Source organism: Suillus paluster, assembly GCF_016628075.1.
Source record: "Suillus paluster strain FC165 chromosome Unknown EDB91scaffold_12, whole genome shotgun sequence".
Lineage (NCBI taxonomy): Eukaryota > Fungi > Basidiomycota > Agaricomycetes > Boletales > Suillaceae > Suillus > Suillus paluster.
Window position 1 is genome coordinate 130,396 of NW_024537572.1, and position 20,376 is coordinate 150,771.

The window sequence follows — 20,376 nt, forward strand, 5'->3', positions numbered from 1 at the left end:
GTCTCTATAGGTAGATCACTTGAAGTTCCGATCACATTTTGATGTGCCTTGATCCGCTTCTCGTAATAATACTTGGAGACAACTGTCTCCAACTTGGTACAATGGGACTTTGCATATTGCACCTTCCCAGAGACCACCTCCAATTTGCAAGGCAGACGCGAGTCCTCGAAGGTACTCACATATGAGGATAGAGTGTTCGTCCCCCCATTCCTTCCCGTTGTGCAGGATCTCAACTTATCCAGCTATATCAAGGGTTGAGTCAAGGCCGCACCGCATGGTCACTAGGTGCCACATGTTCCTGGGCGCCTGGGTTCATCAAGGACTTACGGAAAGGTATGATAAATTGTTCCCATCTACAAGTTTCTTTTCTTGGTAGAGAGCCAGAGGCTGATCAATCTGCTTCTTTGTCGACTACCACAATCTAATTCACCAAGATGTTTCAGACGGAAGATGGACAATCTTCGGTTGAGGTTAGTATTCTTGGTGCATGATACATGCTTTGACATATGAACACGATCGCAGAGTTTCTGTACCGCACGGAGCGACCCATCAGACGACCTCCCGCCTGGAAGCGTGGGTGAGAAGCAAGTCAAGCAAGCGATTCGATCCATTGCCGAATCAATACTTCGCGACATGCCCATCCAGTTGCTGAACACTCAAGATGGCAAAATCTACACGCAGCAACGCTCTCATGACGAAATTCGAAGCATCAGATAAATATCACTCACTTCTTACACTTACCACCACTAGGGCTACGCTGCAACAGAAGCAGTACATCGTTGAAGTGGTCCGACGCTTTTTTGCATATGCTATGCTCTCACACAGATGGGAGAATGACGAACCTGGCTTCAAATGATGTCCCACAGGAGGGCGTCTATAACCTTCTCGCATCGAGATTCGACAAAGTTCGCAATTTCTGTTACATGGCGCGCAATTGTAAATTTGACTGGGCATGGATCGACACATGCTGCATTGACCAGAGCAGCAGCGCCGAAGTTCAAAAGTCCATTTCTTCCATGTTCTCGTGGTATCGCCGGTCGGCATTGACAATCATCTACCTGTCTGACGTCGTGGAATCCAGCGTTCAGGCGCTTTTGCTTAGTCAGTGGTTCCGAAGGGGTTGGACTCTTCAGGAACTGCTTGCTGCCCAGGTCATCCGGCTCTACAAGAGGGACTGGACCCCATTTTCCCAACACACAACATTCAACCACAAGAAGGTCGCTGAGATCTTGGTTGCGCTAGAATCCGCAACTGGGATACAGAAAAGCTATCTCAAGTTCTATTCTCCGAGTGTCGAGCACCCTCGAGAGAAGCTTAGATGGGCACGCGATAGAGTGACCAAAGAGAAGGAAGACGAAGCATATTGCTTGATGGGAATTTTCGGAATTACAATGCCTGTTAACTATGGAGAGGGTGACCATGCATTCTCTCGACTATTGGTGGAGATCATGAAGCGCACGGGAGATGCGACTCTTCTGGACTGGGTCGGACGGCCTTCGACCCTGAATAGTTGCCTTCCTTCCTCCCCAAGATGCTTCTCAGCCACTGCTTTCACAGAAATGTCGTTTGACGGCCTCCCTTACCCTGTTTTGAGCTTTGCATTGGCTGCAAAGCTCGTCTATGTGTTCAAAGGGGCTATCCGCAGGGCAAGGAGGTGAGAATTTCTAATTGAAATACGTGCTTGTGCTCACATGCCTATGTCCAGTTCGTCTCGTGTTCGTAATGGTCAAAACACAAGTGATGAGCTAAGCGGTGATGGGTCTCCCATCCGTGCGGCCATTCGATCTCCCTCTTACGATATCGATGGCGCACCACAAATTCCAAGAACCGTAAGCGGTCAGAGCATTTTTGCGGTCAAACGATCGGCAAGCTTTCCGTTTGAAGGAAGCGAGATCCCCCTTGCCAAACTGCTCGAGAAGCCTCCTAGGCCATACACTCTTACCCCTGAAATCCACATCACTGTGCCGTGCTTTGTGCATGAAGTGCTGTGGCTTTACTTCACGCCGGACTCGGGGTCATACTATTGTGGTGCAGACGGCATCCGGACATTCAGTCTTGTCACCTCCGAGACCTTGAAGACGTTTGACCGTTCCCCATCTCGTTATCTGTTGGCACGAACCTGGGATCCGCGATTGTCTTATGACTCTTCGCATGTATACCACATCACCATGTCGCTCCTTCGGCAACGACTTAAGAACCCGTTCTTTGCAATGCTGCTGGAGCGTTGTAACGATGGCCGGTTCAGAAGAATACCCACCAAAGAACGTATCGTCGCGGAGCTCGAACTGTTTCCCGCACAAACGTACGGAGTACGGTATCTTGATCTTCGGTGAAAATGATGATATATCGGATCCTTTGGTGCGTTGTCAAAGTCTCCGCATCTGAGATAGGTTCAAGCAGAGCATGGTTTTTAACCTCGTACTGATATACAATATCCGAGCATCTCATCTCACTCCATCCGCTGCATTAGTTTAAATCATTGTAACATCCACTGACATTTATGTGTACTATCAGTTTGCCTGGACGCTACATATGTTTTTCGCGTTAATTGAATAGGTCTAACTTACTTTGTACAACTACGATAGAATCACGTCTGATTTACGCATAGCTCGAGGGGGCATCCGGCGCCGTCCGCCCGCTAGAAGGACTGATCACAGACACAGCTATGTTTTCGTCCACTATGTAGTGAGGTACTTAGCCAAATATCGTCGGTGCCCCACTTATATACTGGTTGATTTTACAAGCACGTGACTGACGCGTCGCGATCGAGTGTTTATTCAAACTTTATTGCGCCGTTCGCCATTTCAAATAACCTAGGAGTATAAGTACAGCGTGTTATTGCATATCCCTCTCAGTTTAGCGCAGTTTACCCTTCGCGTCTATCGACTCAAACACTTCTACCCTCGGTGACGACAGCACTTCCCATGAGGTAAGAAGCGACCTAGCCTCAACTTGATCTGCATTACTTAACGTTTGGGTCTCCAGGACGATTTTACGATTTTTACGAACCAGAACGAACTATGCTTGATCAGCACCCTAGTCGCAAAAATACAAGCTCTGACACTCAACGATTCCCCTCGCCATCTGCGTTTCAACCGCTCATTCTAGTTGCCAACCTACAACATCTACGTGTCCTTACCCTCCTCCGAGTCTTCCTGAACTCGCCAACTCTATGGATGCCTTAAGTCCTAGCGGCGCTTTCTCTCTCTGAATCCTGATCCTCCGTCCTCCACCTCCAAACTTAAGCCCCTCTAATTCGGGTCACGAAGCGCGCCGCAGCTCAACTCGAATTTCTCCCCCTGTAAATCCTCCGCATCAACAGCCTATTACCAAATTGACGCGCGACGTAACGGCCTCCTCTGTCCCCTACGACCTGGAGCTTACCGCCCAAGAGGTTGGATTCTGCCGCTTCCGCACTCGCACACACACCTACGCATCACACACCCTCGCCGATGGTGGTCCCCTACGACCAATCCGGACGACGCACAATACCACATGGCCTCCTTCAACACGGTCCCCTACGACCCAGAGCTTCACTGCCTACGAAGTCGAAGGCCACCAATCTATGCACACTGCACACGCCACGCTGCGGGTCTTCAACACCAACCTAGGTCCCCTACGACCCAATCCCGGCGTTACACTAGACAGCCTCCTTCATTGTCTCTCACGACCTGAAGTTAGATTCGAAGGCCCGCCGCCACTTCACGCACACATCTATCGAAGCGAGTCACTTTCATTTCATTCTGCCCATAGAGGGATTCTTAATTTGTTTTCTCCTCGACTGTATGAGCCGGACATTGGACTTATCGCTGGCATGTTTATTTCTTCTTCTTCTCCCTTCTTTCCCCACATAGAGGTACTTTTGATTTGTTTCTCTTTTGTACGACGCCAGACACTGGACTCATCTCTGGCATGTACGCTTATTCTTCTCATTTCCATCTCGATTCTCCACTTGCAGGTCTTCTTCGATTCGTTTTTCTCCTTATATTGGTACGAGACTCATTCGGTTTCATCACGGACTCAACTCTGGCATGGATTTTATTATTTTCATTTCCTCTCCATTTGTAGGTCTTCTTCGATTTGTTTTTCTCCTTATACTGGTACGAGACTCATTCGGTTCCATCACGGACGCATCTCTGGCATGTGTCTTACTCTTTTCATTTCCTTCTCCACATAGGTCTTCTTCGATTTGTTTTCTCCTCATACTGGTACGAGACTCATTCGATTCATCACGGACTCAACTCTGGCATGGATTTTATTCTTTTCATCTTCTTCTCCACATAGGTCTTCTTTGATTTGTTTCTCTCCTTATATTGGTACGAGACTCGTTCGGTTTCATCACGGACTCAACTCTGGCATGAATTTTATTCTTTTCATCTCCTTCTCCACATAGGTCTTCCTTGATTTGTTTTCTCCTTAGACTCTTCGGTTTCATCACGGACTCATCTCTGGCATGGATTTTATTATTTTCATTTCCTTCTCCACTTGTAGGTCTTCTTCGATTTATACTGGTACGAGACTCATTCAGTTTCATCACGGACTCATCTCTGGCATGTATATTTACTCTTTTCATTTCCTTCACTATGTAGATTTCTTCCTCGATCTGATTTCTCTTTTACTGGTACAAGACGGTCAACGGTCTCTTATTTCCCTTCTCTCGTGATGTATGTTAACTATTTCGTTGATTTTGTTACACTAGACTTCATTTTCGCGTATGTACGATGACTTTGTATACAATTTTCTTCCTTATGTTCTTACTCCCTGAGTCATGAGTGTGACTAGCCTGAGCTCGTATAAATTATTTACAAGTCAACTCAAGTGACATCGGCAAATGCAATACATAATCTAACTGTAGGTACACGATTAAGCACTAGTTGGGCCCTAGTAAATCGTTACATCGAACAACCCAAGTTACTGGGTCCGTTCACTCCACGATCTACCAGGCATTGATACAAGGATAATATCTCACGATTGACCGTCTGTCTCCATGTCACCCATCGGGAGCGTATTCTTGGGAGATTTCCAGCGACACCGTATATTATCTTCTACACCCCCATCATCTCCCCCGCCCGGCCAACTTGGACATCAAATGAACGTCGCATCTACTTCACAATCTTTCGAGGAACTCGTGGAACCTTTGGATGAGGTTCAGTCAGAGTTGTCCGCTGAGCAGCCTACTCAGGCTGCTGCTGTGTCAATGACGCCTCTACTACAGCTAGGAACCATCACCCGCGCCTCCCGTCATAAATCCCGCCCTATCACTAGAGCTGAGACTCCGCTGGCTCGAAGCGCTGCTTCTAGGTGTGCGGCAGGATGCGAGGGATCGCAAGGGCAAGGACAAAGTATCAGAGCTTAAACACGGTGAAACCCTCATTCGCCTAGCAGAGGACGTGCAAAGGCGACTCGATAGCGTCATACAGTCCAACGACGGTCTTGCAAAGTTCATGAGCAAATGTAAGTTACCGAAACACGTCGCTCCTCGCGTTCTGACGCGTTCATCCTATGTAGACGACCTGCATGCCCATCTACTGACTGCAGCATTCGCTCTGTCGGGGGTGCTCCCTGGGCCAGCCCCGACGTATGAAAACATGTCTCCAGAAGAACTGGAAGCGCTGCTGGTAGAGATGGAGCCGGAAATTAGAGCTGCTGATAGGGACATGCGCGAGATCGAAATGCTGGAACAAAAAGGCGTGACAGCAGCTGGAAAACTCGCAGGCAAGTCTTGTAGAACTTCAAAGAGTTCACCAGGATCTCATTTTCCCCTCAGACTATGAGGTATTGCAACCTCGTTTGGACGCGCTTTTGAAGGCGCACCAGGAGGATATTAAACTAGCTGCGTCGTTGGAGAAGCGAATAGCAGCTCTTGTCGACAGACATGCTACACATGTACGTGTTTGTTTATCAGCATCAACCAGTCTTGTCTTTTTAACTGATCGCATTTTTTGCTAGGTGGATGCGCTCTCAGAACTCTTCGTAGCATGGGACGACATCCTCACCGAGACCGAAAACAAAGCCACGAAACTCGAACGTGACCGCGAAGAGCGCCAACGACTGGGTTACGAATAAACACACCTACGCACTGTATCATACCGCACCCCACCATACTTAAGTTACGCTCCTTATAATGACAATGACGATGGAATCATTATGATAAAAAGCTTCGTGATTTTCCTACGTAATAAATCAACTACATTACTCCCACCTTTGGGCCAAAGACAAAGCGGGCGTGGATATACGATGAGAGAAGTCGCACAAGCAAGTAACAAACAAGGAATACGGAACATCCGGGTGGGGAGAGAAATCACAAGGCGTATGTCTCGACAGTGGATGTGACCGAGGGGGCGTACATTATGGAATCCAGAAACAGACCTGGGTGATACGAAGGACAAGGAATTCGAAGGACGATGGCGCAGGAAAGGAATGGAATGGGGTTGGAAACCACACATATAATAGAACCACAAAACAGAACAGACAGAACGAGAAAGCATGTACAGATTAAATAGGGTAACCATCGAACATAATATGAAAAAAATTAATGAAAAAAGAGATCACGCCTTGGGGCACGGGGTATTACTATCAGTCGCGTGCCACCCAATCGGTACTTCGAGAAACCAGCTCTATGGAGTTGTCCATGGTCCAGAACAGGCGCTCGGTGGCGCTGCGTCCACTCCAGCTTTTCTGGTCACGCAATATCATAGCCTAAAATCACGGTCCAGTCAGTTTTGTCTGCTAAACTTCAAAAAAAAACATGCACGCACCTGCTGTGCACCGAAATTCCGTTGATCATGGGCAAACAGCTCGACATTTTCTTCTAAAGCCTCCGCCAAAAGCTGAAGGTCTTGGAGTATGGCCTGCATTGCGCGTACCGCAGCGAGAGTGAGGATATCCTTGCGGTTACGCATAGTAGTACCTTCGGTATTGGGCGGAGGGAGCGTTTTAGAGATGCTTTGCAGTACGGTGTGCAAAATACGTTTGGTCTCATTCATGATCTTCTGCGCTTGGGGGTAATTCTTCCTCGAAACCAGGACAAGAGCACGCGTGATCATATCAGATGCCAGAAGCTCCATTCTACGCCGAACGATCACGGGATCTGAGGGTTTGACGGGCTTAGGCGAGGCGTGGGTAATTTGAGGAAGCAGTGTGATGGTCAAGAGCACAGGGTGCGCGAGACGTGAAACTTGTTTCGCTGCGGAGGGATCATAGAAAGACCCATCAACTTCCAACACAGGAACCTCATCAATCATCCTGTCCATCATGCCATCCACGAGATCAGCACCGTCATCGATGGCTAAGGAATCAAGACCCATGCTCTGCACGAACTGATCGGTAGCATTGAGCGCGCGATTACCGTTCTGCGCAGAAGGACGTCGCGTCTCGGTGTTGTCGAGCTCGCACTCGATGAGCATCTCCTTGCATTCGCCATAGCGAAGCTCACCGACGTCGATGTCGACGTTGTGGCCATCCGTCGAGAGGATAGATGAAGGCCCGCCAGAGACCTTGCGGATGCGGAAGCGTTGACCGTCGACAATTTTCATGTGCAACTTCATGTTGAGCAGACCGATGGACATCATGCCGCCGACGCAACCGGCGAGGCAGTCACGCAGGTCGTACCAGTCCTTTACGAAGGTGTATGTCCCGCTGGTATGGTTCGACATGAGCCAGAGTGAAGCAGGATCGTGCGAGCGACCATAGCCGAACGAGTGAATGGGCATGTTTCCAGCTTCGGCACGGGCGAGGACGAGATCCATCTGTGCACGTCTTGTGCTGTCTGCTGCATCGCTCACGAGGATCATTCCCGAAATGGGGTTACGGGACTTGCGCTGAAGCACGACATCGAGACCTTTAAGACGTATAGTTAGCAGAAAGTGACGATGAATAAGTAAGCACTAACCATGGTTGACCGCGGTCACAACGTCCGTTTTCTCCTCCTTGGAGGCCCTCACCAAGAACTCATCATCTTGCCCCTCATCTGAACGTCCAATCTCATCAATGAACTTGGAAAGCCTTCCTCGGCTGTGCGCCTTTCCAACACAAAGGTAAGGTGTCTTGCGCACACGTCCGCCAGGCCCCACTTCAAAAGTCACGAGACTCAAACGGTCCTTGGCTCCGAGAGAAGCAAGGGTAAAGTCCAGCGATGCCTTGATAACACGGAGCTTGAGCGCGGCGGTGCTGCGGGGAGCGTTCGGTGGAGGAAGTGACACGATAAGAATGAGATCAAGTGGCGGGTGTGGCAGGGGAGCGAGTGAATTGGAGGGTCCAGCAGATACATGTGGTGCGACTAGGCCGGAAGGATGCGTGTCATAGTGGGAAAGTACATCGTCCTCACCGAGAGGTTGGAGTTTGGAGTGCATTTGTCTGGGTTGCGGCATGGAAGAAGCTTGGGAGGTTGAGGAGGACATTGTAGAACGTGAGGAGCCCTGGAGAAGACTGTCGACGGTGCTTGGCGAAGTGGACGTAGTGCACCCGCTGAGCATCCGCGCAGCCTTTGCTGAGCCTCCGAACTCATCCATGTCAAGGCCACGGTCAATAGGCGGCTGCGGCGGCGATGCTTGATGCTGGAAGGATGTTACGAGGCCCTGGATCTGGCTCTTCCAAGCATCCATGGCAGAGCGGTCTTTGAAAACGAGAATGAAGGAGTCGAGTCGCTCATCCTCCATTTCAATTGTAAGGCTCATCTCTCCGCTTGTGCTCGCAGTAATGCGTTTGATATGTCGCACATAAATGCGACCTTTGAGGCGTAGGACACCCTTGTTGGACTGGCTGCTAGACCCTGAGACAGAAGTCGAGGCGTCATTGAAAGCTGGTGACGACAGGAACCTGCCAAGAGACCGCTTTTTCTCCTCCACAACGCAAATGATGGCTTCCTTGAAGAGGTATACGAAGAACTCCCGCACAAGGGCATCTCGGCGGACAGAGAGCATGTCGTACATTTGGAGGGGACCGAGGCCGGACAACGCGTGACCTTTCCAATCGATTATTCGGTTGCGCAGATCCTCAACGATAGCGTTGAATGGTGATTCTTCTTCCGGCGGTGTGCCTGGCGCATAACGGGAAGACTCAGCCTCGGTATTAGGCGACCAAGCCTCGGGACATGAATCATAACGCTGTGCTTGGGATGGGCGTCGCAAAACATCATTTTGTCTTTGGGAGGGATGGGGCATCTCCTCTGTATCGGTTCGTGAGTGCCCATGAGCACTTCGAGCACCGTATGTATCCGACATCACAGGACCCGGAACATGGGTTGACCCACGCCTTGCAGGTAACTCGATTACGACAATGCAAGTCAAAGGTTGACAAGCGTCGCCATTTCGAGTGATGGAAGAAAATTCGGGGCGGACTTGGATAGAAGGTGCGACGATGTAGTGGGATTCGCTTGGGGTTGACTTTACTGAGACGGCGTGGTCTATTGGGTCGTCGTCTGTGGGGTCGTAGTGTTGATGAGGTACTGGGCTGCGACGTGTGCGTGACCCCGAGATGTCTCGACCAGGATAGACTCCAGCGGAATGGGGATCACCCATGCCAGTGAGAGCGGCTAGTTCTGTGGCATTGTGAGATGTGAATTCAAGGAGTAGCTGTAGTTAGTTGTGACTGACTATTGGTTTTACTACTGTCACCATCACCAATTTTCATAGGTCGTCTACAAACACCACAGACGCCAAGATTTGATTTGCGAGGAACTGTAGAGCGAGATTGCGCAGGTGGGGGGCCATATACTGCAGTAAAACATGCCTATGGTGAAATGAGCGGGTTAGATTGTAGGCAACGATTAAGAGAATAAGAATTGTGTACGATAAGAAAAAAGACTCGCCTCGTGAAGAGAGTGACCACACTCTGGTACAACATGGGGCTTTTCTCCAGGAAGTCTGAAGCTGAAGCTCAAAGGTTCGAGGCATACAGGACATTCTTGTTCGTCATCTATATGTTCATTTGACGATACGACAGGTACAGGAGGAGGCATGACAGCGTAAGGATGGGGGCTGTGATTATTGTCGGTGGCGGAAGCGTTGGAAGCGGAATAAGAAGAACGGAGAGAATTGGAAGACAGCGAACGATCGGGCAGTTTTCGCTGAAAAACAGATTGTAGACCTTTGAACGCAGAGGTCTTAGTTGTAGAAGGCTTTGGTGATATTGGCGGTAATTGATAACTAGCAGGTGAGAGATGGGAGTGATGGTGGTCTAAAGTTGGGTGACCGAATTGATGATTGCGCGGTGACCGGGCTGAAGGAGACGGTGACTTCATTATTAAAGAGCGGGTTTGTCGTCGTCGTCGTCAAAGACAGCGAGCTCGTCGTCGTTGCAGTAGTCGATTTTGCAAGGTATAAGATAGCGCTGGTAGTGGAAAGAGAGGGTATATAATGGGATGTTGTAATCGATTCGGCTCGGTTTCTCAACCGTCGCTTCCTAGTTTCTTTCGAACCTCCTGCTAATTCCTTCCGGCATTGTGTTCTACTTTATCGTTTTATTCTAGCGCTCATTCGACGACAATGCGGCCCAAACTTGCAGGTACCGCTGTGTATTGTTCGTAGTAACTTTGCATGCATCATATTTAAGGCTAACGAGGCGGTGTCAGTACCAGGTCCAATCACAACCAGGTCGGACCCATCCTCCTCATCGATGCCTGCAACGCTGAAGGGTCTGCGAATAGGTCCATGTAGGTCCTTAATATCCAACCGAGAGACTTTTCATTTCTCACCCTGAAAAGTCAAATCATACAGTACGACGTGTGAAATCTCGTTCAATGACCACATCCTTGATGCCGGCCAAGGGTCCGGGAGCCTTACATCAACCGTTCACCTTGAAGGAGATAAGTTGACTTGTCCATTTCATTCGGAACAGCATCTCGACCTCGGATATAAATATGTGGAGACAGTCTTTCTCGTAAAAGGTACGGTTGGATCCGTGAATCTGCAGCGGCTGCGCAGGGCGGGAAATATATACAAGCCAAGAATTAATGAACGCAATTAGTGTGGCCAACGATAGCGCTCGCTGGATGAATAACGAGCGCGCACGTCAAGCTTGGCAGCACTTTGGTACCCGATTGCTAGTTCGAGCAAAGAGTCAAAATGAAGGCTGGTTTGCGACGTGGACAATGCCCTCGATTGGACGCTATATACGGGATTTCCAAAAGATCGATCCGGATAGCCTATCGGCTGACATTGCGCCCAGCTGTCTGGGTATTATAATCTCTGTCATGACTCCACCCGATAGTCTATGAAATCGTGCACGACTTATCGCTTGTCTGACACGCCCATACCACGATCCCGCACCGCCTTGACAGAATCGCCCACTACTTACCTCGATGGCATCAAGACCGAAGGCAAGAGGACGTACATGACGTGTCGTAAGCCGATGCATACATATCGGCTTATGTATATGATGCGCCAAGTCGGACCGCTGCACAGCGCTCGGGGCCCCGGCGGCTCCTTCTGATTTCATCTTGGCATCCCCGCAGTATTATCATTGACACCCCGAACCGTCCCAATGACACTCCTCGCCCTAGCCACCTGCAGGTGATCCGAGTGTTCCTGACTCTGACAGCGGTCTCACGTGTGGAAAGAAATGTAATGCAACCCCTCCAGCCACATCGAGAAATTTGAAGGTCAGGACACTGACTGGAATTGCCAGAAGCCGCCATGGCGGAGCGCTCAGAAGCAGTACAAGGATAGCACGAGAGAGCCCATTAATGAAAGAAGAGGTAGGGATAAGTACATGGTGTGCGCCGTCTCTTGTAAACAGCAAGTATGCTGTGCCAATAATATAAAATTGTCACGTTGGGTTTAGATAACGATGGCGCACCGAAGAGGAAAGGCGGTAGGTGACATAGTGGCTAGCGAAGATAGCTGCCTGGAACTGCAGGTACTTCAGCCGTCGGCACATATTTGCGAGCCCTCCTCAGCGCGGCAAGTGATGCAGTGTACGAGGAAAGTCTGGAAACACAGTTCTAGTATTCGGGAGGGACATTCCACCGCGCCTGTACTCGCCAGCAGCATGCAGCGGGAAGTTGATGAAGAACGAAGCCGGTATCGTGAAGTTCGAAAATCTCGTCGTGGTTTTCAAGAACAGCCTAGGCCCGAGGGTAGACTATGTCGTCCGATAACACCCGATAAGCTTCTGCCCTGATTGGCTGCCGGCATTTTCGCAACGGGATTGGCTCCCTGCATCTTTGCAACGGGCTATCGCCGAGAGCACTTGTGTCACCAACTTTTTTTTGCGACGAGTTTAGTTTCCCTACATTGGACAATGGTAAACCGTCAACCGATGATTGCACTGGCATGGCAAATCATTGTCCTCCCTCAGTATTTTCTTGTTGAGTGAGGACAACGATAGGCCATCGCATGCGGCATCTTAGATATCGGAGAACAAAGTCAGGGAATTAGGAAACGAGAATAGCCCTTGTCAAAGGAAGATCGGGATGTCTCCTTGCACAACGGGATCTACAGGACGTGTGTATTCGCACGGCAGTTTCTCAGTCGAAGTCACCTTGACTAGCGTTCCCTTGTCGACGTTCCGCGGGAGGTGTCTCGAGAATCCCCGGAAATTCTGCGCTAAAGCTTCTACGCGGTCTCCAGGTGGGCTAAGTTAGCGTTCAAAAAAGTCCCAAAGGCTAATGAGGTAGTCTCCGTCACTACTAGTGAAAGAAGCCCATTTAGACGAACGTTTTTAAATTCGGAATTCCTCACCTCCTCACCTCACGTCTGTCTCCTTCAACCACACCTGCACCAGTTGCTTCACCCAATTTCTGAGATGTAGTCGTTATCGTCGCGATAAAGTGACTTCAGCATTTTCGGTCTCCGGGGATGTCTCTGTTGAACGTTTGTCAATCCTGACGCGTGAGATGTTATGGTGGTATCAACCTGGTACATAGTTTGTTGACTTGAGTTGTTCGATGTAACGATAATTTACTAGAACCCAACCAGTAATTGTACTGGCAGTTAGATTATGTATTGCAGATGTCAGTTGAATTCAACTTATTTATACGAGCTCAAGCTTAGCTACTAGTCGCACTCAGAGTCAGAACATAAGGAAGAAAATTGCATTCAAAGGCTATGCTGTCATCGTCATATGTACATGCACGAAAATAAAGACTCTAGTGGAACAGAATCAATGAAATAAACATACATCGCGAGATAAGGGAAATAAGAGTCCAATGACCGCCCCGTACCAGTATAAGGAGAAAAACAAATCAACGAAGACCTAAGTAAATGTGGAGGAGATGAAAGGAATAAAATCCAGCAAGAGATAAGTCCGTGATGAATCCGACCGAGTCTCGTACCAGTATAAGGAGAGAAACAAATCAAAGAAGGCCTATGTGGAGAAGGAGATGAAAAGAATAAAATCCATGCCAGAGTTGAGTCCGTGATGAAACCGAATGAGTCTCGTACCAGTATAAGGAGAAAAACAAATCGAAGAAGACCTGCAAGTGGAGAATCGAGATAGAAATGAGAAGAATAAGCGTACATGCCAGAGATGAGTCCAGTGTCTGTGTCGTACAAAAGAGAAAACAAATCAAAAGTACCTCTATGTAGGGAAAGAAGGGAGAAGAAGAAATAAACATGCCAGCGATAAATCCAATGTCCGGCTCATACAGTCGAGAGGGAAACAAATGAAGAGGAGTACCTCCATGGGGAGAATGAAATGAAAAGTGACTCGCTCTGATAGATGTGTGCGTGACAGTGGGCGGCGGCGGCCTTCGAATCTAACTTCAGGTCGTGAGGGGCAATGAAGGAGGCCTTTTGGTGTAAACGCCGGGATTGGGTCGTAGGGGACCTAGGTTGGCATTGAAGACTCGCAGTATGGCGTGTGCAGTGTGCATAGACTAGTGGCCTTTGACTTCGTAGGCAGTGAAGCTCTGGGTCGTAGGGTGTTAGCGCACGTTACGTGCACGTGACGAGCGCGACGCCGCAGAATGCCAACCAAAAGTATATATAATGGTTCATGTTCGTTTTCCCTTTTCCCTCAGTCTGTTACGCACACGACTGAGGGTACGTTTTATCTATTTTCTCTCCCGACTATGTACAGACACTAATAATCTACCTACGATAGATCTAACTGTGTCTAGGTGTTATGACCAGCGTCCCTTAACCTAACTAGTAGGTGTCTGGAGTATGGATCACACCACAGGACTCAGTCTGAAGAGGTAAGCAAGATGGATTTGAGAGGGAACGTCTAGGCCCTACGATAACGTAGAAACGAGGAGGTTAAGTCTAAGGAGTACTACTGACTACTACCTAGACTATATACTACTATTGGGGCGGAGCTATCTGAGTATGAAAGGTATGTGATATAACTATATACGGTCATAACATTGCACCTAGGGTATAGGGCGTCTTATCAACCAATCAACTACAAGAAGAGAAGGGTAAAGGGTTCATAGGGCCAAGGGTATCGGTAATTAAGCAGGGTTCTCAGGGACTGCTTCTATTCAGGGTGGACGGAGATTAAGAAGGGTGTGAGAGAGTTCTGTGATAAGAAGTCTCGAGCGGTGATTAAGGATCTCGATTAGAGATAGGATCTTGGGATCTAGATCTAAGGATCTGGATAGGATCTGGATCTGGAGATGTATCGGGTACGATCGGATCTAAGGGTTCTCCAGAGTCTTCGGTAATGAACATGCTTCTCTATGAGCGATGCTTCTGTGATAGGGGTTCGGGGTTCTAGCTGTGACTGTGCAACAGGTTCTTATGTAAGGAATTCGGTGAATGACAGAGGTAACTCTTAACATGTCATGAGAAGTGAAGGTGTGTGATGTGAAGAGATGATGACCCTTTGAGAGATAGCTCGTAGAGTACTCTCGGTTATGGTTTGATTATAGAGGCATGTAGATGCTTATGATGTAACCCGTTGCCTAATCGTAGGACTTGTAAGGATGTGATGAGTTCGTATGTCTAGGGTTACGGATAAGGATGGATGACGTTGATATAGTATAGATGTGATGTGAAGATAGTGATCGTTAATCGGTTATCCATCTTATCTTATCAGGGATCTATCTAATCTAATCTTATCGGATAAGGTGACTTAGGGTTCGATAATCGAAATTTAGATGCAGTTGGTAACATTCATGACACTAGGTACATAGCAATCTTAGTCTGTTATGCACACGACTGAGGATCTAACTGTGTCTAGATTTAACAGGTTATGAGCCCTGCGCCCTTGTAAACGAGAGCGTGGAAACCTTCTAGACATCGCTTAGTCTCGACCTATCGACGTAACACACACGCTGCGTACGGCGTGCAGCGTTATCACGCTATTTAAGGCCGGCGTCCTCGAACGTCAATCCTACTTCCTCTTTGGGTGGGAAGTGTCTTGCTGATAAGCATACGCACTCATATATATATATATATATATAGGGAACCTATCGCGTTTATATTCCCATTCCTCTCTTACTCGTACCATCACTTTGTGGTATGCCCGCCCACATGCGGTCCCAATCCCACGTCGGAAAATTCGACTTGACCAAAGAACCAATATCCACTGTCTCATCGAGTTCTACCTTAACGCCGACGATCACCACCAAGAACAAGAAGGCCCCCACTATTATAGTACCGCCTGTTTTGAATACGATCGTTACGCCGACTACTCTAACGTCGACAATGCCTTCTTCCGTCAACGCCATTACCTTAAGTCAGACAGACCTCGAGAAGATTGAACTTCTCGAGCGCAGTAAGAACAACTGGGGAAGTTGGTCTGACAAACTGCAGAACTATCTGTTGCTCAAGCACGGCGGCGGGTACATTCTTGGGATCATTCAACATCCGGACGGTCTTCTCGACCCCGCCGGAGCTAGTATCTGGGACCTTAATAACCTCTGTATGATAGCGGCTCTCCGCACCTGTTCTAGCACTGAGGAACAAGACTTCCTACGCTCTTTCACTAATGTGCACCTCGCGTGGAACGCGCTGAAATCGCGTCACGAGAAAGTCAGACCCATCGCCCAGATCATCTTGATCCAACAGGGCCTCGCGGTCAAATATAAGCGCTCCGAGCGCCTCTCTACTACTAGTACGCATCTCACCAAGCTAGTCCGACGCATATATGCGATTGGTTTGCCGAAGGAGGAGGACTTCTTAATGATCCTCATGCTCAATGCTATGAGCGAGGACCTGCCGCATGTTCGCAACCACATAGCCGATTCCCTGGCTACCAGCACGTCCTCATTGCCCTATGGACCCTCCAATATTCGCGCCCGTCTTGATGTTGAGCAGCAGCTCCTCGACAGCGAGAAGTCTTCTGACGTTGCAATGGTGGCCACCAAGGGGAAGCCTGGTCATCCCACCCGCACTTGTACTGAATGCGGTCAATCCTCCCACTCCACTTGTTGCACGAACTGCGGCAAATGGTGGCACACTGCGAAAGATTGCTTCACGAAAGGTGGAGGCATGGAGGGCAAGAGGGACGAGGTCACTGCCCAGAAACGCGCTGTGCAGAAGCCCAAACCAACTCCCGCCCCCAAGCCAGCTTCTACTGGCAAGCCTGGAGGCCTCTGTTACGACCAACATGGGCGTGCTTATCTCCTGGACAGTGAAAGCCATGAGGCTGTCTACATCGCTGGTTCTGCACCTTCCCCGTCCGAACCCGTTGCTCCTACCAAAGAGTTTTCTGGTCTGGCTTGCGACAGCATTTCCTCTGCGTTTATCAGCGAGCTCCCTGACGCGGACTGTGATGAGTATAACGCCCTCTTTGTCGCTCTCGGCTCACTTGACACCAGCGTTGACTGGCGTTCTCACACTCAGGCTGTCGACTTCGCTGGCTTGACCTATAAGGCCCCGAATCAGCGTGCACGCACCATAATAGACCTGTCTGTCCTTCCCTTCTTTCTCGACAGCGGAGCTTCTGTTCACATCAGCAATAACGAGTCAGACTTCTACTCCCTTCGTCCAATTCCCCCTCGCTCTGTTAGCGGTGTCGGAGGCTCGTCAATTCAGGCTATTGCCATCGGGACTATCCGCCTCATTATTGTGAAGGGTATCCATCTCTCGCTGGACAACGTCTTATTCATCCCCAACGCCACTGTGCGCCTCTTGTCCGTATCCGCACTTTGCTCTGTGCACCGCTGTGTAGCATCTTTTGATGACACTTCATGCTGGGTCCAGTCCTGCAGCGGAACTTGCATGCTCACTGGGTCACTCACCTCCCACCGTCTTTATGCACTTTCTGGTGGCCAACTGTCCGCTGACCACGCCTACCTTGCCCATCGCCAGCCCAACCTCGAATCCTGGCACCGTTGTCTCGGTCACGCTAACTACCGCGCTGTATATGATCTGGCGCGCTCTGGTAACGCTACCGGTATGCCCATTGACCTATCCTCCCTTCCTCCCGTTTGTGACAATTGCATCCTTGGCAAACAGACCAGAACTCATGTTCCGAAGGTCAGGGAGGGGGAACAGGCAACGCGTAAGTTGGGCATAGTGCACGTTGACCTGATGGAGCATCCGGATACTGTTTCTGCGGCTGGTAATAGTTACATCATGGACATTATTGACGATTTCTCGTCTTATTCTTGGGCAATTCCTCTAGCTTCCAAAGCTGACGCTTTCCCGGCTCTTCAAGCCTGGGAACGTGCGCGTGAGCTTGAAACCACTGCTAAGGTCGGTATTTTTCACTCTGACAATGGGGAACTCAAGGCCGCGACCATGTGAGAGTGGCTCCTCTCGCGTGGCACTCAACACCAGTTCACCGCCCCTCATACTTCTGCCCAAAACGGACGCGTCAAACGTCTTCATTGGACTCTTATGGGCAAGGCGTGTGCTATGCGTTTGGCCTGTGGCATTCCCCTGAACCGCTGGGATGAGTTTGTACTTACCGCCAACTATCTCTCTAACCGCACCCCAGTAGCATCTCAGACAGGCCATACGCCTTATGAGCGCTGGTTCGCCCGCAAACCCAACTTGTCCCACTTGCGTGAAATCGGATGCCGCGCTTTTGTTCTCGTCCAGAACCGTCACAACCCTAAGATATTCAACCGCTCCGTCGAGTGTGTCCTCATAGGGTATTCTCTTGATTCAAAAGCCTATCGATGCTATCATCATGAATCACACAAGGTTTTCATATCTTATCATGTGTCTTTCATTGAGTCTCACACTGGTAGCGCTACCTCCCTGCATCCTGGGCGCGTTATTGACAACCCGCCTGCCCCTTCACGTCCTGATGCCCCCCCTGCCACTGAGACCACAATTCCAGCACCTCCCTCTACTCAGGTCCCCCTACCCACGTCTGATCCTGCCCCCTCTGGCTCCCTGGACGCGCCCCCCATCCGTCGTTCTACTCGCACCCCCGTCCTGTCCGAGCGTCGCTGTGCAACCGAAGGCATACCTTATGTACCTGCTGCCCAGCGCACCATCTTAGCCTCAATGGCGGCTACTGAGCGATTGCAGGCCCTCGAACACACTTCCTCTGGAGACATCGCGCTGTCCGCTGACGCCACTGATGCTGAACTCCAGGACCTAGAGGCTGAAATTGCCTACCTTACTGAGGTATTTGCCGCTATGCCCGACGACTTTGAACACGAACATCCCACTGACCCATCCACCTATGCTGAGGCTATGGGCTCTGAGCACGCTGAGCAGTGGACTGCCGCCATGTGAGAAGAATTCGCATCACTCCGCGACCTTGGCGTCTATAAACTCGTCCCTCATTCTACCGTTCCCTCTGGTCGCAAAGTGATGAAAGGTCGACCTGTCTTTAAGCTCAAACGCAATCAACACGGGGCACCCGCTCGTTTCAAGGCTAGGTATGTCTGCCACGGCTACTCTGCCGTCTGGGGACAAGACTACACAAAAACTTCTGCACCTACCGCTCGCCTGGAATCCTTCCACATCCTTGCTCACCTTGGTGCAGCTCTCGATTGGGAAATCGAGCAGCTAGACATCAAGACAGCTTTCCTATACGGGCTGCTTGACTCCGATGAAGTGTGCTATATGGAACAACCCGAAGGTTTTGTGGAACCCGGCTTTGAAGACCATGTCTGGCAACTACAGAAGGGGCTATATGGCATGAAACAAGGCGGCCTAGTGTGGAACCGAACCCTCAACGCCGCCATGATATCCTGGGGCTTTAAACGCTTAAAGAGCGAACACTGTATCTACTTCTGCCAGACTGCCGCCGGTATTCTCCTCATCGCTGTTCACGTTGACGACTTCTTCACTGTAGGCAGCTCAAAGACTGCCCTAGCTGACTTCAAGGCCCAACTCCGAACCAAGTGGCAAGTCTCAGAGCTCGGCGAAGCACACTTCTGTCTTGGAATTGCCATCAAACGTGATTGCACTGCTTGCACTATCGCACTGTCCCAAACCGCCCTCATTGATCACATTATCACACAATTCGGCCTGAAGGACGCTGTTCCTGTGCTGATTCCCATGGAACCTGGCCTCCACTTGTCTCGTCGCGATCACTCCCCCCGTAATGATGCCGAATGCGACCTCATGGCCCGTACCCCATACCGCTCACTCGTTGGCTCTCTCATGTACCTAGCGATTGGTACCCGCCCCGATATCTCTTATGCTGTCCAACAACTCTGTAAATTCCTTGACAGTTATGGGCGCGTCCACTGGGAGGCCGCCAAACGCGTTGTTCATTACCTCAAAGGCACTCGTGAGCTCCATCTCGTTCTCGGTGGGGACCACACCGTGCGTCTTCTCACCTACACTGACAGCGACCTTGCCAGCTGCATCGACACGCGTCGATCGGTCAGCGGATACTGCTGTTCCCTTGGAGGCGGACTTGTCACATGGAGCGCATGGCAACAGAAGACCGTTGCCCTCTCCACCTGCGAAGCTGAGTACATCGCCGCTGTCAGAGGCTGGCAAAGAAATCAAATGGATCCTGCACTGTCCTTCATGAACTTGAATTCACTCAATCTTCCGCTTCCCCCCTCATGTGCGACAACAATGGCGCGATCGTACTCACCGAAGACAACTCCTTCCACACTCGAGTAAAGCACATCGACATGGCATATCATTCCATCTGCGAATGAGTCTCCTTGCATCAACTCAAACTACACTACGTACGATCCAAAGAAAACCTCGCGGACATTTTTACCAAGGCTCTAGCGAAACCAGACTACATTCGCCTGCGCACATACCTTGGACTATGGTGAATCAGTCGAGGAGGAGCACGCGTCGCATCGAGGAGGAGTGTTAGCACACATTACGTGCACGTGATGAGTGCAACACCGCAGAATGCCAACCAAAAGTATATATAATGGTTCATGTTCGTTTTCCCTTTTCCCTCAGTCTGTTACGCACACAACTGAGGATCTAACTGTGTCTAGATTTAACATAGGGGACCGTGTTGAAGGAGGCCATGTGGTATTGTGCATTGTCCGGATTGGTCGTAGGGGACCACCATCGGCGAGGGTGTGTGATGTGTAGGTGTGTGTGC

The 20,376-nt window shown here is 49.8% G+C and overlaps 3 protein-coding genes across 3 annotated transcripts; 2 read left to right on the forward strand and 1 right to left on the reverse strand.

The window, feature by feature from the left end:
- Positions 1-406: 406 nt before the first annotated feature.
- On the forward strand, positions 407-2,486 carry EDB91DRAFT_100354 (uncharacterized protein). Its single transcript, XM_041312269.1, has 3 exons — positions 407-470; positions 523-1,654; positions 1,706-2,486. The coding sequence occupies exons 2-3, from the start codon at positions 807-809 to the stop codon at positions 2,331-2,333; spliced, it is 1,476 nt and encodes a 491-aa protein (XP_041179805.1). The 5' UTR covers positions 407-470; positions 523-806; the 3' UTR covers positions 2,334-2,486.
- A 2,279-nt stretch (positions 2,487-4,765) lies between these two features.
- On the forward strand, positions 4,766-6,154 carry EDB91DRAFT_1117610 (uncharacterized protein). Its single transcript, XM_041318035.1, has 5 exons — positions 4,766-5,191; positions 5,220-5,454; positions 5,509-5,715; positions 5,768-5,886; positions 5,950-6,154. The coding sequence occupies exons 1-5, from the start codon at positions 4,988-4,990 to the stop codon at positions 6,064-6,066; spliced, it is 882 nt and encodes a 293-aa protein (XP_041179806.1). The 5' UTR covers positions 4,766-4,987; the 3' UTR covers positions 6,067-6,154.
- On the reverse strand, positions 6,155-10,396 carry EDB91DRAFT_1327918 (uncharacterized protein). The gene is made up of 5 exons (XM_041325264.1): positions 9,809-10,396; positions 9,594-9,729; positions 7,892-9,538; positions 6,759-7,840; positions 6,155-6,699 (listed from the first exon to the last, which is right to left on the reverse strand). Exons 1-5 carry the CDS (start codon positions 10,238-10,240, stop codon positions 6,577-6,579), a joined length of 3,420 nt encoding a protein of 1,139 aa, XP_041179807.1. The 5' UTR covers positions 10,241-10,396; the 3' UTR covers positions 6,155-6,576.
- Positions 10,397-20,376: the final 9,980 nt, after the last annotated feature.